General features: G+C 55.1%; 6 protein-coding genes across 6 annotated transcripts; 5 read left to right on the top strand and 1 right to left on the bottom strand.

Moving 5' to 3' along the window:
* Positions 1–62: 62 nt before the first annotated feature.
* A1O7_03876 (uncharacterized protein) lies at positions 63–1778 on the top strand (the record flags this gene model as incomplete). Its single annotated transcript, XM_007757892.1, has 1 exon — positions 63–1778. The coding sequence occupies one exon, from the start codon at positions 63–65 to the stop codon at positions 1776–1778; it is 1716 nt and encodes a 571-aa protein (XP_007756082.1).
* A 1484-nt stretch (positions 1779–3262) lies between these two features.
* A1O7_03875 (uncharacterized protein) lies at positions 3263–4054 on the top strand (the record flags this gene model as incomplete). The annotated part of the gene is made up of 1 exon (XM_007757891.1): positions 3263–4054. One exon carries the CDS (start codon positions 3263–3265, stop codon positions 4052–4054), a length of 792 nt encoding a protein of 263 aa, XP_007756081.1.
* Positions 4055–5724: 1670 nt separating this feature from the next.
* On the top strand, positions 5725–6091 carry A1O7_03874 (uncharacterized protein; the record flags this gene model as incomplete). The annotated part of the gene is made up of 4 exons (XM_007757890.1): positions 5725–5744; positions 5792–5829; positions 5881–5951; positions 6002–6091. Coding segments are annotated over 4 exons (219 nt in total), but the record flags the coding sequence as incomplete, so codon positions are not given.
* A 129-nt stretch (positions 6092–6220) lies between these two features.
* A1O7_03873 (uncharacterized protein) lies at positions 6221–6943 on the bottom strand (the record flags this gene model as incomplete). Its single annotated transcript, XM_007757889.1, has 1 exon — positions 6221–6943. The coding sequence occupies one exon, from the start codon at positions 6941–6943 to the stop codon at positions 6221–6223; it is 723 nt and encodes a 240-aa protein (XP_007756079.1).
* A 323-nt stretch (positions 6944–7266) lies between these two features.
* On the top strand, positions 7267–10494 carry A1O7_03872 (uncharacterized protein; the record flags this gene model as incomplete). Its single annotated transcript, XM_007757888.1, has 1 exon — positions 7267–10494. One exon carries the CDS (start codon positions 7267–7269, stop codon positions 10492–10494), a length of 3228 nt encoding a protein of 1075 aa, XP_007756078.1.
* A 661-nt stretch (positions 10495–11155) lies between these two features.
* Positions 11156–12904, top strand: A1O7_03871 (uncharacterized protein; the record flags this gene model as incomplete). Its single annotated transcript, XM_007757887.1, has 1 exon — positions 11156–12904. The coding sequence occupies one exon, from the start codon at positions 11156–11158 to the stop codon at positions 12902–12904; it is 1749 nt and encodes a 582-aa protein (XP_007756077.1).
* Between the last annotated feature and the right edge of the window lie 2521 nt (positions 12905–15425).

Below are 15425 nucleotides of genomic sequence, written 5' to 3'. Positions count from 1 at the left end.
TGGAAGAGACCGTCCCTAACACCGTGCTGGTTCGGTATCACGAGGCCTCGTGAATCGCCAACATGCCCTCCTCAAGCCCGGTTCGCGGGCTGCTGTTCGTGACCATGCAGCCCAAGGAGACATTATCGCTCGACCTCTTCCACGACTGGTACAACAACGAACATGGACCCAATCGAACCCGGCTGCCCTTTATGCCGAATGGGTTTCGATATCGAGCGACAGACTTGCCAGGAACCAATGCCGGCACTCGCGCCGACCCCGAGTTCCTGGCCATCTACGACGCCACGGATATGCACCAATTCACCGAACAACCCTACCAGTATCTGCGAGCACCGCCGGGCAAAACGCAACGAGAAATCAACGTCATGGCCCAGATCTGGGTGGATCGGTTGACGCTGGATTTTGTCGGCGAGCGGATCAACGACAAGACTTTCGTCAAACTCGAATCGCCGGAACATTTCAAGGAGAACGAACAAGGGAATGTCCTGACCACACTCCGATTGCTGCTCACTCCGGAACAAGTGGCCACAGTTGAGGACTGGATCCGGAACACCGTGCTCCCGAAAGTGCAAGAGATCCCAGGCTGGAGGAGAACGTCGTGGTACAAGACGTCGTACCTCGAGCCACGGGAAGATGGGAAGGTCGATTTCGTCCTGATTAACGAGTACACGCCGTCTACCGACCCCAAGGCATTGCCCCCGATATTGGAAGCGCTGCCCGTGGATATCTCGGAGCGCAAAGCACGCACTTATGAACTCTTCTACACCTTTGGAACGGCAGCACGGCACCTGGCCATCGTGGCACCGTGGACGTCGCCTGACGGAGTCACCAAGACGCTACCAAACGTCTCGCCCTACGGCTCGGCGATCGAGTCGACCGTCACGACACGCGACGGCGCAGTCCTGCCCTTCCGCCTCGAAGGCAGCTCCGACCCCAACGCCCCGGTCCTGGTGCTGGTCAACTCGGTCCTAACCACGTGGGGCATCTGGGACGGCTTCCTCGCGCACTTTTTCTCACGCCCGCAGAACGAAAAATACCGCGTCCTGCGGTATCTGGCCCGCGGGAGAGCCATCCCCAGCGGCACAATTAGCCCAGTGACCGTGGATGTACAAGCCTCCGACGTCATTCAGCTGCTAGACGCCCTGCGTGTGCCTCAAGCAACGGGCCTCGTGGGCGTGTCGATGGGCGGCGTCACTGCACTGGCGACAGCACTTCAATACCCGGCGCGCATCCAGGCCTTCGTGGCGTGCGATACGTCCGCCAAATCGCCCGCGGGCAACAAAGACACGTGGGGCCAGCGCATCGCCGTGGCCGAGAAGGAGGGCACCACTTTGCGCCTGGCGTCCTTGTTCGGCGACGAGTCCGAGTCCCCGGACACGACTCCGCAAAACGTCGTGGGCGAAGAGCTCGCCGAGATGACGGTGCGGCGGTGGTTCGTTTCGGAGTCGTACGACAATCCCCAGCTCGTCCCCGAAATCGCTCGCGTCAAGCGCATGGTCTACACCAACTCGCTGCCCGAGTTCCGGCGGGGCGTCGAGACTCTGTTCAACTACGACTATACGGGTCTTCTGCCTGGGTACAAGGGCCGAGGCGCCTTCCTGGTGGGTGCTGGGGACGGCGTGCTGCCAAAGGGCATGGAGAAACTGTCGAAAGAGCTGGGCTCGGCAGAAGGGAAGACGGCCGCTTTCAAACTCGTCGAGGGCGCAGGGCATCTACCCATGGTCGAGAAACCCAGGGAGGTGGCTGAGTTTGTGGGAGACTTTTTGAGCGCCGAATAACTTACCTTTAGACCTGTCACATTGAAAGATACGGATTACAAACTTTTCTGGTCGTCACAGCCTTGCTATGGTATCGACAGGATCACACGGAAGTTCATGACACCGTTCCCGTGTCTATCTTTAGGCGCAACCACGTATTCTTTCCCCCCTTTGCTTTCTTCTCCTTTCTTCATTCTTAGTGTCGTCATCCTCGTCCTCCTCCTGCTGCTGCTGCTGCGCCTCCTCTTTCGTCTCCTAGACTGGGAGACTCGCCTCGACATTCACCCCTTCTGATGGTCCGGGTGGGCTCTTTCACGCCGGACTTCCACTCGGTACTCTCGAGCAACAAGGCTCCCACCGACCTACCGGCCAGCTCGTAACCCTGGGGCTTTGCGAACTTCACCAAATCAATCTTAGTAACCGCGTCGGCAGAACTAACCACGACCTAGATTGCCATAACGACCATCTCCGGGCCTTTGAGGCTCGCCTAGCCTAGCCGGCATTGATCACAACCTCATTGGTCTGGTGAGCGCCCTACGGCGTTGAAACCAGACATTGGAACGGTATTTATAGCAGATTTCACAGGTCAGAGCGACTTATTATGATGCTGGGTGAGTATGTAGGTGAGTAGAAGGTAAGCAGACGGTGAGAGGATGGTGATGTGAGTCTCAAAGCCGTGGTTTCAGATCGGCATGCACGGTCAGCTCCGAGTAGTTTCACTCCTGCTTGTGACGGGCGCCAAGATTGTCATTGTCCGATTCCAACAGCCACGAAGCCGTTCTCAGATCTGTGTCCCTGGTTGATTGATATCGGCTGTGTGACCCGTCCGCGCCATTGTCAACACCACCAAGTGGCTGGCATGGTCAAGAAATGTTAAGCAGTGCGCCTTGGACGAGAAGTTGCCCTGGTTGTCTATGTCCACGGACATCCTACGCACCTTCATAGGCGAGCACAAAGGGAGGGTTCGGAGAAAGTAGAGAAGGCTACGAGAGGGCTCTACTGTGTAAAAGGTCAGTTAACACCACTGGTGATGTTGAATCCTTCAGCCTTTCATTTCCACGGGGGTTTCTATGGTGTACCTACCTGCTGCGTGGCGGCCTGCTTGACGTACAGTACACGACCATGAGTCAAGATCCTTATATGGTTGGCGCGTCTGTTCTGTGCTTGGGCATGATCTCGGTCTACATCGGGTACTTCTTATCGGCTTCGTGGTTGGGATTGTCGTCGAGATCCCAATCATCCATTCAATTGTCGTACACACGCTTAGGGCTCGGGGAAACGCACCGGCTCGATGAGAAACGCTGACTGTTCTGACTGCACCCAGACGGTTATCATATAGTACATACTCTACTCCGTGGAAGATCAAATCGTCGGGGACCTCTTTTTCGAAAACACCTCTCAGCGAGGCAAGATCGTGTACAGCAAACCAAACCCCGGTACGCCGACATCTTTAGCGTATCCGCGACCCCATTCCCGTTCTCATCCTCGACCTAACCCTCGCGATCATGTCCGACGACCATTCCGTGCTGGCAACGCATACCGCGGACCCCAGCACAACCTCGCAACCTCTCTCCACCCCGCCAACCTCATACACATACTACCATGCCGGCCCACTGTTCACGATCGCGGAACTACACACCAACGCACTCCTGGCCCAAGCAATCCAATCCGCCTCCTCCGGCAAATTCATCCCCATACTGCCTCAAGACCTGGAACAACGCGACCTCTCCGCCCACGCCATCAGGGACGAGGACCTCCGCGCCCTCCTCTCCTGCGACCTCGCCCTCTTCACGTACGATGGCACCGAACTCGACGCAGGCACCGTCGTGGAATACATGGTTGCGAAGATGGCGGACGTGCCCTCCGTGATTCTGAGGACCGATTTTCGGGGCGCGGGCGACCAAGGCCAAACCGGGACCGAGACGGGCGATGCCTGGAATCTGATGAGTTCGAATTGGCCGCGCACCGTGACGCTCAGCGTCAATTCCATGGTCGGGTATAAATCGAGTCTGCAACGGGCCATGGGGGTCGCGAATCAAGGTCGGGCTTTAGGTGAAGCTGAGCAGAAGAGGACCATCGGAGAGAGTATGATTGCCGAGGTGGCGCAGAAGGTGGTGGATGGGTTCGAGAGGGTCGTCAAGGAGAAGCCCCGGCTGCCGAAGGAGTTGAGGCGGAGCGTTTACCAGTGGTTGGCACTCATGCCGGGATTTAAGAATGAGGATGGCGGAGGGGACGGATTGAGTGTTGAGGCGTTCGCGAAATTGAGCGACGACAAGGCGACCAAGGGGCTGTTGTGAAGGGCGGTTAGAGATCGAATTGAAGGATTGACGCAGAGTCAATACTCCTGCTGTCTGGGAGTTGGTATTCATACAGGCAGGCACCGAAACTTTGGCCTTCGGCCGCCGCCGCTTCACTCAAGTGCCGAGAAAGCGACATATCGGTGTGCGTGCCACTCAAAAACGCACACAGCCAGAGGAACAGAGGCCACAATAACCGCTAGAGAAGGATAATGACACAACCAGGAGGGGAAGGCTGGACATACAGCCTCGTGAACTGGCACTTGGCAACCTGAGCACCAGCAAGCCCGCTTTGCCAGGAAGAGCAAATCAATGCTGTAAGAAGCAGACTGTGTCCGACGGCTGGTTGAACAAGCCACCTCAAACCCATTTTGAAGCTTAGAGAAGAGCATGCAGGAGTGGGAAAGCTTCTGCGAGGGTCGTGAGGGAGTAGATTGAACTGTTTCAGGGAGAGGAGACCGACCTTACCAAATAGTAGAACGCTCCATGCGATGTATGCAAGGTACTTGGTGGACAAATTTTATGGTGTAGCAAGGGTAAAGAAATGCTCAGCCTTGGACTTTCAGCCCGTTCGAGGGAGGAGATTAGCCCACCACGTTCTTCAAGCGTGGTCTCCGATGCGGGTCTAGAGGGCTCTTCAAGAGGTTGAGGTCTTCACATGCGTTATGGTGAATCGCTGCTTCTCGGGCATTCGACGAAGGCTGCTTAGCCTGGATGGCCATATCTTGCCCAAAGTGGGACGAATCTGTGAACCTCTGTGGGGAACATGTATGGAAACCTACAGTATCTCTGCAGTCCTGTGTCTGTCACTTCCCCAGGTGACTAGCATCTGCAGGGTGCTATCAGACTTTTGATACCTCCCGATGCATAGCTCGTAGGTCCGTGGTGAATGAACACGTAGCCCATTTTGATCGGATCGGTGCTACGGGTAGCAAATGATCTGCCGGTCGTGGTGTGCAATTCGAGATGCTTGCCTCATGACTACGGGCAGATGTATGACAATCTGTTCCCCCTGCTCGCTGAGCCGTTGCTGCATTGCCTCAAGACCATCCCTTGTACCAGATGGACTTGAGGACCTGACGGCAACTATTTCACGTTTCATGCTCGGGCGACACGAGTCTATTGTGCAATGGTTCTATGAACCAGCCTGCAATCTCGGCGCATTCTCACGACACCTGGCTCGGGGCCTCTTCGGCTAGCAGTGGGATTCTGTTCTTGAGCTGGGCACGGAAGGGACTTCGAGCAACGACAAGGTCCTCGTTCAATGGTCGGGACGGCGGGAGACGTTCCACAATGAGGGCCGATGTAGGTGTCGAACACCATAGCGGTTGAGGGTGTGGTGGCATGATCAAGTCATCGAGAAGGGTGCGCGTCGACTGATCCTCATACAGAGCGCGCAAGCGACAACCTGCACGGCGCTGGATGAGTAGACGCGCCAATCTGAAGATGCCTTCACCGTGGTGCGAGGTGGTGTCGATGCAGATGGATGCCGTGGATTGTTTAGCAAGACGAACTTCAGTCCCGGGTGCAGTTGTATATGGTACGGAAGAACAATCCACCGACTATGGCTGCACCGGCCGCCTTGATTCTGGTCATCGCTTTCTTCTTCACCACATGTCCTCCGCTTTTCTACGCCGCCAATAACCAGCATGTCGGCGTCCCTCGCTCCTGAATGTAATGAAGTCAAAGAGTAAGCTCCGCACTCGGACGCCTGTATCGAAAGCTGACGGTTGGCAGGAAGTACGATACATGCTTTCTGAAGTGGTATTCTGAGAGTTCGTTTCTCCTATTGACCTTAGTGGCAAAATTACTGAAAGATTTCTCAGAGTATCTGCGAGGAAACTCATCCACAGATGAGTGTGAGCCGCTGTTCAAGCAGTATAGGAGCTGCTTGACCGTATGTTCTTTTCATTTTAAGCTAGAAGGCCCCGCGCTGACTTTGAGCAGAAGGCGCTCAAAGACAAGGGCATAGACTCGATGTTGGCAGAAACTCGAGAGGGCACCGCAGAGACTGATGCCGAGCATCTGCGGCGGTGACAACATTATCACCAGCATTGTTGGGATCCAAGTCAAGCAGCACTGTCCTTTAGGCGGAGAGTCCATCATACATCTGCTCGACATGACTCAAACAGCCTCCAGTCTGCAACTTGGTCCGGGCTATCTGAGTCATCTCTGAACGACCAGATCACTTCTCAATACCCATTTCTCACCGCTCCTCACCTCTTTCCCTTCATGGAGCAGACAGTCGTCGCCGTGCTTGTGAAGCAAGCCCATTCCAGCTTCAAGTGAGACTACAATCGGCTCTGGTGGTGTTTCGCCTTTTTTGGATGGTTCAGGGTAGAATGCAGTCTCGCCACCATCACACGTTGTAAGATAAATGAGCAGAGTCCAGGTTGTTTTGGCATGTACCTTGTCCTGGCCAAATTGTAATCTAACGCTCTCATCGTAATGCTTGTCGAAGAATTGACCAGGCCGGTATCGATACACTCTGATGTTTGGGTTCAGCCCGAGCAACTTTCCTCCAAACACAGTCTGGTCCTCAAAGGAATTCACCAAGGATTGAAGACCACTCTGCCCCCACAGCCTTCTTGAGAACACAGGATCATCCACCTGGAAGCGATCATTTACGCGAGTCGCCTCTCCTCGCTTCGGCTTTCCAGGCGTTGTAGTCAATGGTAAAGAAGACAGGAAGGAGGTATAATTCCTGCATAAGCTGGACGTGAACAGGTTCCTTACGACCAGGATTTGGCCCGCAAGCACGGTCTCGACGAGGAGATGTTCTGCGGGCACGACTGGACTCAAAGGCGGCCAATTCGGCGGGACCGACTTCGATGCTTGAACTGCATCGTTTCTTGACTGTGCAGGCTTCGGCTTTGCCCGGGGCGCCATGAAGGGACTCGATTTCAGCAAGGCAACGGGCGTCACAGAAACAAGCAGAAGTGAGTCACGGTACACCAATATGTAGCATAGGACTTGGAGAGTCTCAATCGCTTCCTTTGTCTGTGGCCGGCATGTGCTGTGACTGGCCGACGACCAGATGCTCCAACTTCTCGAGAATTGTTGTACGCATGTGATTGGCTGCCGTGGGATCGACAGTCCGCCTCGCCGCCCTCTTTGTCGACTTTTACCGCGAGGGAACTTTTGGTTTGCATGCGCATCGATGACTGACTACGGTGTCGCGCTGATCGGGAAGTAATCTTGCAGACCTCGGAATGTCGTCGCAGGCCGTTGCGACGTCGACAAGAGGTCTGCCAGATTTCGCATCATGGCCTGACCACTCGAACCTTCACCGCGACAACCACAGCGACTCGGACCGTGCAGATGAAATAGACCGCCAACCAAGCCACTCGCCCGTGTCGAGTCGCCCTTCATGGAGTGAAATGGACGTGCAACAAAGGAGCCAGGCAGTCGGTAATCTGTTGGCAGCTCTGGCTCCCATCAGTCCCACCTCAACTCAGACTCAACCGCAGACCGCACCTGCGCCCGCTCACGCGCAAACACACCAGCCGCCTCTGCCAGACCTGCCTATTGAGCCTATTGACGACGTGGAGGACAACTCGACTGCAGGAGCCACCGACGGCAACAATCAAAATCTGGACCTAAACATCGCCGATGCCTCACTACCCCTTCTCCCGCTTGAATACCCTGATCACTTTCTCGATGCGAGCACGCTACCACCATTACCGTACCCACTCCCTCTAGACACCCTAGGACAATCTCTGCCGACCAGCAGCGCTTTGGCAGAAACATATCGAGAAGAATCGCCGCCGCCTAGCGCCTTTCAAATGTCATCTCCCGAGAAGAGAGAGAGGAGGCAAGTTGAAGCATTCGCCAAACTTGAATTTGACGATGGGAACTACTACATCACCACTTACGCATGCGAGTTGGGACGAGACGCCTTCGCCTACAAAGCTGCCCTTGCCCGGGAAGAAGCGCTCAAGGCCGGACACGATCGTGGCCACAGTTCAAGCGGAAGAAGTGGAAGGCGTTCGGGCATGTCTCAGGGCGTTCCCCTTCCCGGCGACAGCCAGGTGCAGGGGAGTGTTGTGAGCGAGGCTGGTGGTTTCGGCGGTGTCGATGACGGTCCTATCCTCAAACATGGCAAAGATGAGGACGGCAACCCACTCCACTCTCATTCATCTGAGATGTCTGCCGGTAGTGTTGTCAGACCTCAGGAAGTTCTCTACCACCCTCCACCAGCTCCCTTCGACTACCATCGAACAGCTCAACGTCAGGCAGATGCTGAGAACAAGAAGAAGGTTCGTGACCCAGAGGAGGAGAAGCCGGCGCCTGTAACAGAAGAGCATCTCCCGGATGCAAATCGTTGTCCGCTTATCCCCATCCACGCCACGCAGAATGAGGAGATATCAGAGGTAGCCTGTCACAGAAACATTTCCCGCCGACATGTAAGGATAGAGTGGAGCGACAAGAAGGAATGCTTCCAGATGCACATCTTGGGCCGGAATGGTGCCTTTTTGGAGGGCGAGTGGTTAGCCTGTGGTCAAGTACGCAAACTCCGTGATGGTTCAAAGATACAGGTGTCCGGTGTAGAGATGACTTTCAGGCTACCGCTTGAGGAGAAGGAAGAGTCTCCGAGCGATGAGTCAGGCAGAGACGATGTCGATCAGAGTCCACTTCCACCTCCACGGAGCACTTCGCCAACCTCGGATGAGCAAGAGAGGAGCATTTCACCACCAAGACCAGCACCAGGCAAAGGTAAGACGAAGATCATCCTCAAAGCCGCCGTCCAGCCTACCGCTCCGCCACCCCAACCAGCAGCGCTGCCAGAGCCTGTCCTTGGACCAGACGGGCTGCCTCTACCTGCAAAGAGACGTGGACCCGGCAGGCCACCCAAAGATGGAATCATGTCAACCCGAGAGCGAAAAGAACGGGAGAAAGCTGCTAGGCTTGCTGAGGCAAAAGCCGCCAATGGGGGAATGACGCCGCCACCGATGCGAGGCAATAAGCCGCAGAAGCCTGTCATGAAAGAGGAGGAGCTCACGACCGATCTGAAGCCCGAAAAAAGGAAGTACAAGAAGCGAAAGAGAGAAGGAGAAGATGGCGATGTCATGCCGTCAATCGAGGGAGGTGAAATCGAACTCACTGCTGAGCCCGAGAAACCACCTCCACTCAAGAAGGCGAGGTCGAAGTCTCCCAGTCCGGACTATCCCCCAGCAGAGAGCTTGACGGAGGAGCAGCTTGCTAGGCCGTCGGAACCGTACGCTCGACTTATCTACGATATCTTGCTGGACATTCACCCTCGGGCCCTTCCGTTGAAGCAGATCTACCGTGCCCTGAAGCTGAAGTTCCCATTCTTTGTACACAGGGTAGACTCAGAAGGATGGCAAAGTAGTGTTCGGCACAACCTGAACCAAGAATGGAACAAACTGTTCGAAAAGGGAGAGAAAGAAGGCAAAGGCTTCGCATGGAAGGCTATCCCCGGTGCTTTACAGCCTCAAGCAGAGAGAAGACGTGCCACCCAGCAAGCTTCAACCTCCAAACCGAAGCCGGTCCCGACTCCACGCCAAAATATCCCTCAAGGACCTCCTCAGCAGCTCAACTGGCAGAACAGCACCCCTTACCCTCACAACGGTATGCCCGGTCAAGGACATCATCCGCCGTTCTACGGCCAAGGTCCAAATGGGTCCCTACCACCGCCACCCAACGGTATGCCATGGCCGCCGGGCAGTGTGCCTTCGTCAGGTTCACCATATCCGCATGGCAAAGCTCCGCATTACGGTCAGCCCGGCCCACACGCTCAACCTTTCTATCCTCCGCAACAAGGCTCCTCACACGGAGGCGCAGGTCCTCCAGCCAACCAAGGACCTTATCGACCTCCACACACCGGTCCGACGCCGGTGCCATCTTCAGTCGTTCCGACTAGCACTTCGGCGTCCCGAAATATGCCGTGCACCCTCGACGGTCTCATTACTATAAAGACTTTCGAGAACGCAATGCTGAAGACTGTCCATCCGTCGGGCCTGGAGCGTTGGCAAAGAATCTTTGCGTCTGCAAGGAACAGATTGCTCCATGGTCACCCAGAGTCTTTGATGCCTGGTGGCGAGAGCGCAGAGGAAGCCACAATCATGAAACACATGCAGGATTTCATTCAACGATTCAGGAACCCTAGCTTTGTTGGGTTCTCTACTGCCACCGGGTCGCCTGCACCGTCTCCCGCCAGCGTGACTTCCAAGACCAGTACACCGCAGCCTGCTCCATCCGCTTCTGCTGTATTGGCCAGGTCGCAAGATGATCCCTCCACACCGGCCGTTGCCTCACCTCCACCTCCTCCACATTCGCCCTCGACCGCGCCTGCCAATGAGCCCCCGAAGACTCCGATGCACAAGCCAGAGGCAGCACCTTCCGCCGAAAGCGACAAGATGGAAGCAGTTGAACCATTCACAACCACCACACCAGCCGCCACAGACTCTGTCGCATAGGTGGCTTCCTGGGCTTGAAAGGACAGGTGCTGGTCGGGTTCTTCGCTCCGCTTCAACCAAGCTGGACGCGGTAGGGCTCTCAACAACCACACCCTCTCCTTTGATACTCTCTCTTGTTCTTAGTGATACCCTCAACGCATGGTTGTCGCTTCATCCGTATCGGGGGTTCTATGTTCGGTCACAGGGAATTCATCCACTTAGACATGATGACAGCATGGCGTTTTGGGGCTGTCATGGACATGATGAAGGCCGCTCACGGTAAAAGCCATTCAAGTGTTCAAGCACTACGGGAGAGTCTCGTTTAACTACCACCTTCTTGTCGCTCGTCCAGTGTGAGAGCATTCAATAAGGTAGATGGATGACGGAAAGATACACATGGCTTTGAGTATCTATTTGACGCTGACACTAGAGTACTGATAGAACAAGAATATCATTTGCACCATAATGGCTGATCGCATTCATACTTACGAGCGGTAGCCGTGGCCGATAGATGGCGCAGAAGGTTGATGTCGTTGCGGTTTGAACTCGGCAAAACCACGTCCGCGAGGAGTAAGAAATCGCGAGATGTTACGGAGTACCATTTACCTCTCGCTCTTCTCTCGACACCACGCAGCCATGTAGTTTCCCTGTCCGGATTGCCCTGGAGGCACGTAAAACCATCATGCTGCGCGCCGCTCTGCTGGCTTCGGTCATATCACTCGTGCATCTTCTACTAGTCACCGCAGACGAGCTTCAATCTCCCCTCAACGATGATGCTCAACGGTGGCAACGACCCCAGCGCATAGCAATTATAGGCGCAGGCCCCGGTGGCTCCTCAGCTTCGTACCATCTCCGCAAGTTCTCCCAGTCGTCGACGGGTCCCGAGGAAATCCCCCTCGAGATCACCGTCTTCGAGTCAAACCCTCACATCGGCGGACGAACCACGACAGTCAACGCCCTCGATGATCCACGCTACCCTGTCGAACTGGGTGCCAGCATCTTCGTCAAGATAAATCATATCCTCTACAATGCAACCCGTGACTTTGGACTATCTTCCACTGTCAAGCTGTACGAGTCCGCGCCGGAGTCGAAGTACGAGCTGGGAATCTGGGACGGAGAGCACTTCGTGTTTAAAGCCGCAAGAGACGATGACGACGATAACAAATCCTCGTGGCAGGGATGGTGGGACATTGCAAAGTTGATCTGGCGGTACGGGCTTGCGCCCATCCGGACCAGACAAGCCACGAGGACGGCCGTGGGCGAGTTCCTCAAGTTCTACGAACAGCCCATCTTCCCGTTCTGGAGTATCCAAGAGGCCGTGGACGCGACAGGGCTGGACCAATACACTGGCGTCTCTGGGAAAGAAGTCCTCCAGCGTGCGAAAGTGGGGGCTTCGTTCGCCCGCGAGATCATCCAGGCGAGCACCCGCGTCAACTACGCCAGCAATCTCGCGGGCATCCACGGCCTCGAGACGCTAGTTTGCATGGCGATCGAGGGCGCCATGGCCGTCGAGGGCGGCAACTGGCAGATCTTCGACAACATGGTGTCCGGGTCGGCGGACGCCGTGTATCTCAACACAAGCGTCACGACCGTCACTAGAGGCCACGGCCAGCGATACAACCTGACAACCGGTAACGAGGAGGTCAATGCGCAACTCGCTTCGCATCCTAGAGGGAACGAGTTTGACGCCCTCATCCTCGCGGCGCCGTTTCAGTTCGCAAACATCACATTCACCCAGCCGCTGCGCAACCCGCCGGAAAAGATCCCCTACGTCGACCTGCACGTCACGCTTTTGGCCACGCCGCATCGTCTCTCAGCTGCATTCTTCGGCCTCGACGACCCAGCGGACGTGCCTTCCTCTGTGCTGACGACTCTGTCTGCCGAGATGTCGGAGAAGCTGGGCGATAGAAGGGGCGTCGATGCTGTGGGTCCGTCGGGCTTCTGGTCCATCAGCACTCTGGACGTGCTGAATCCAGCCACCGACGGCGTCTTCTGCGGACCAATGGAGAATTGCACGAGGAATGGCGCAGAGGATGAGAATGAGGACGACACGCAATACCTGTACAAGATCTTCTCTCCCGCGCCGCTGACGGGTACATTCCTCTCGACTTTGCTCGACTTCCCGTACACGCGCCCATCCGCCGTCGTCAAGGATCCCGTATCCGCCATCTCAAAGTCAGAAATAACATGGCTGCATGAAAAGGCTTGGCACAGCTATCCCTACGAACTGCCCCGCTCGAAATTCGAACCCTTCAAGTTGTGTACGGGGTCCTTGTGTGCAGAGGCCGGTGGTCCTTCGGAGGGCATGTGGTATCTGAACGGGATGGAGAGTTTCATCTCGACAATGGAAACCGCCGCATTGAGCGGTATGAATGTGGCGAGGTTGGTGATTGATGATTGGATGTCGGACATAGAGACAAAAGGGAGATGAGGACTAGAAATTGGTTATGCCGACGGGATTACCCGATTTATGGTCCCGGTGAACCAGAAATAGCCTTTGCAAGACACGCTTTTTCAAGTTCGCCAGGGACGCGATGCAATGCGATGGGATTGTATGGAACGGTATGCCTTTGATCCTCATCTCCAGAAGCAGGAGTTGTCCATCAACCCCGAACCCCCAAGCGTGTCTCCGTCTCTGCTGTCGGTGCTTCCATGTGCGTGTTTCCTTCGCAGATTGGTCGACTCATCCATCCCAGGGGACTCCAGGACCGACTACTGTGGTATTGCACTCTGTCTTGCTGCGCAGGTCGAACGGTATAGGTATGCCCCTCTATGCGCAGTAATCGTAGGCGTGAAGGAAAGGGGTAGTATCAGTTACGGAGAACCTTATCTTGATTAGCGGATCTCTGCTGCTGAACGCCGAACTATTCGACCGTGAGACTATCCTTGTATACCTAGGTAGGTGTTCCAATCTCAACACCATCTGCTGTCCGCTGTCGCCTTTTTGGACAATCGCTTCATGCCTTCACACCTGTAATTGTATACCTAGGTATGCCCGCCTGGCATGTCCCCCTACTCCTTCAGCTACAGTGATTAGAAGTCCCGGCATCATGTAGGAGGTTACAGGCGGTGCTGGTAGCCTCGCACGAACCGTGCCCGTCGGCGTTAGGTACTCTATACGGAGTATTTTCATCTTGATAAACCCCGTGGGGCCGACCAACCGGTCCCTTGAGATCACACCAGCACCAACATAAGGTACCTACCTATGTACTTTGTCTACCCTAAATGTCGTCGCTTGAAACGCGCCATGTGGTCCTTCGCCGCTGCTCTAGAGAGCCAATACAACAATGCCCTGAAGATGATCTCGAACACCTTGAGCATGGTGTAAACAGGTTAGCAACTTTTTTGATGGGCAAAAGAGAGCCTCGCCGCTCATATCCTGGCATTAGTTCGCGCTAAGTTTCATTTGACGACCTTCAAGGATAGACTAAGTCAATATTATCAAAGATAAAAAAAAGAATAGGCATCGAGTGTAACGCCGAGGGTATGGAGCGTGTCACTGGCCTCGCTGACCCTACTGTGCAAAAATCCAAAAAGAATTTCTTGGTCACTACGAGGGTCGAACTCGCGACCTTGGCGTTAGCAGTTGACAATTGCTATTAGCACCACGCTCTAACCAACTGAGCTAAGCGACCGGTCAAGGACTGGCTGAGTCGGAGTCGTTGTTGTCGACTGACTCTGGTGATTGTTGAGAGCAATTTGCTTTATTAAATATATGACCAACCCACAGCATACATCACGTGCCACTACGCGCTTGACTTGCCAACTTCGGCGCGAAGAACGACGCGAGGTCACCATGGATGGACACACGGACATTACAGTAATTAACCTGTACTACCCAAATGGACCTCTTCAGTGAGCTTTAAATAATAGGTAGTAGCCTTTGGCTGCTTCACTGTGACCCGCGGACCAAGAAATATACTGTACTCGAGCCAGCAAAACGCTGCGGCAGCCAGGTCGCGGAGAGGAGACGGCCAGCAGCAAAGACGAAATTCTTGTTCGGCGTCCAGACTGGACCGGACGGTCGCGATCTTCGCGATTGATGCCATTCTGATTTTCCGTCACGGGGAGGCAGAACATGCAAGCACGTCGTGACTAGGTAGGCTACATCTTAGCACGCCGCAAGGTGCACGACCGCAAGCAGGTGCTCAACCCGGTCCGCAGCAGATGCGGATTGTCGTGGATTAATTGGCTCAGAGCAGCCACAATGTGACAAGCGTTATCAAAACCCCTAGAGGCCTGCCTCTGTCTTTGTGAGCAGCACACAAGCGACCTCATCTCCCCGCATTTACGACACCTACACGACTTCGGCATAGATCTCAGGGAGAACTTTCGGCTAACTTGGCGCGCCCCCAGTCCGGACATTCGAACAGGATGGATGATCAAGGCAAACCGAAACTCTTTCCACGAAGACGGAGGTGATGTGACAATCAAGGAGCTGCTCCTGGCCTGGCGAAGGAAGCCGACATCGGGCAGTCAATCTTACGCGGACGGTCGAGGAGCACATCAAGTTTGCTTCCAGCAGAAGCATCAACCTATGTATGGTTTCTGTGAGGGCTCCAACCCACTCGGCTTTGCAAGGCGGATTGGATTAAGAAGATGCGTTCGGGTCGGTGGAGGACTCCCTGGGCTTTAGGCAACGTGGACTGTCTCACGAAGCATTGTTCCAAGAGACACGGGGAAAGGATGACTGACTGGATGGGTCCACTCTTGCGAGCACGAAGCGCACTGTTGGCCGAGTAATGAGGGATGATGAAGGGCGGGATATCACTCTGCCGCTCGGGGGATGTGACTGAGCAGTTGAGCATGTGGTAGGTTCATATTTCGGCTACTGTACCTTGTACTCGAGTATTGAAGCATCGGCAGTCCGCAGAAAGACCGACCCCTTGGGCTCTAGAGGAACGTCCATCCTCAGCTGAAGCCTGGAACGCACTTTACAGGTAGGTACAGTT

Source organism: Cladophialophora yegresii (genome assembly GCF_000585515.1).
Source record: "Cladophialophora yegresii CBS 114405 chromosome Unknown aczIN-supercont1.3, whole genome shotgun sequence".
NCBI lineage: Eukaryota > Fungi > Ascomycota > Eurotiomycetes > Chaetothyriales > Herpotrichiellaceae > Cladophialophora > Cladophialophora yegresii.
Note: the sequence above shows the minus strand (reverse complement) of the source record. Positions and strands in the feature narration are given on the sequence as shown.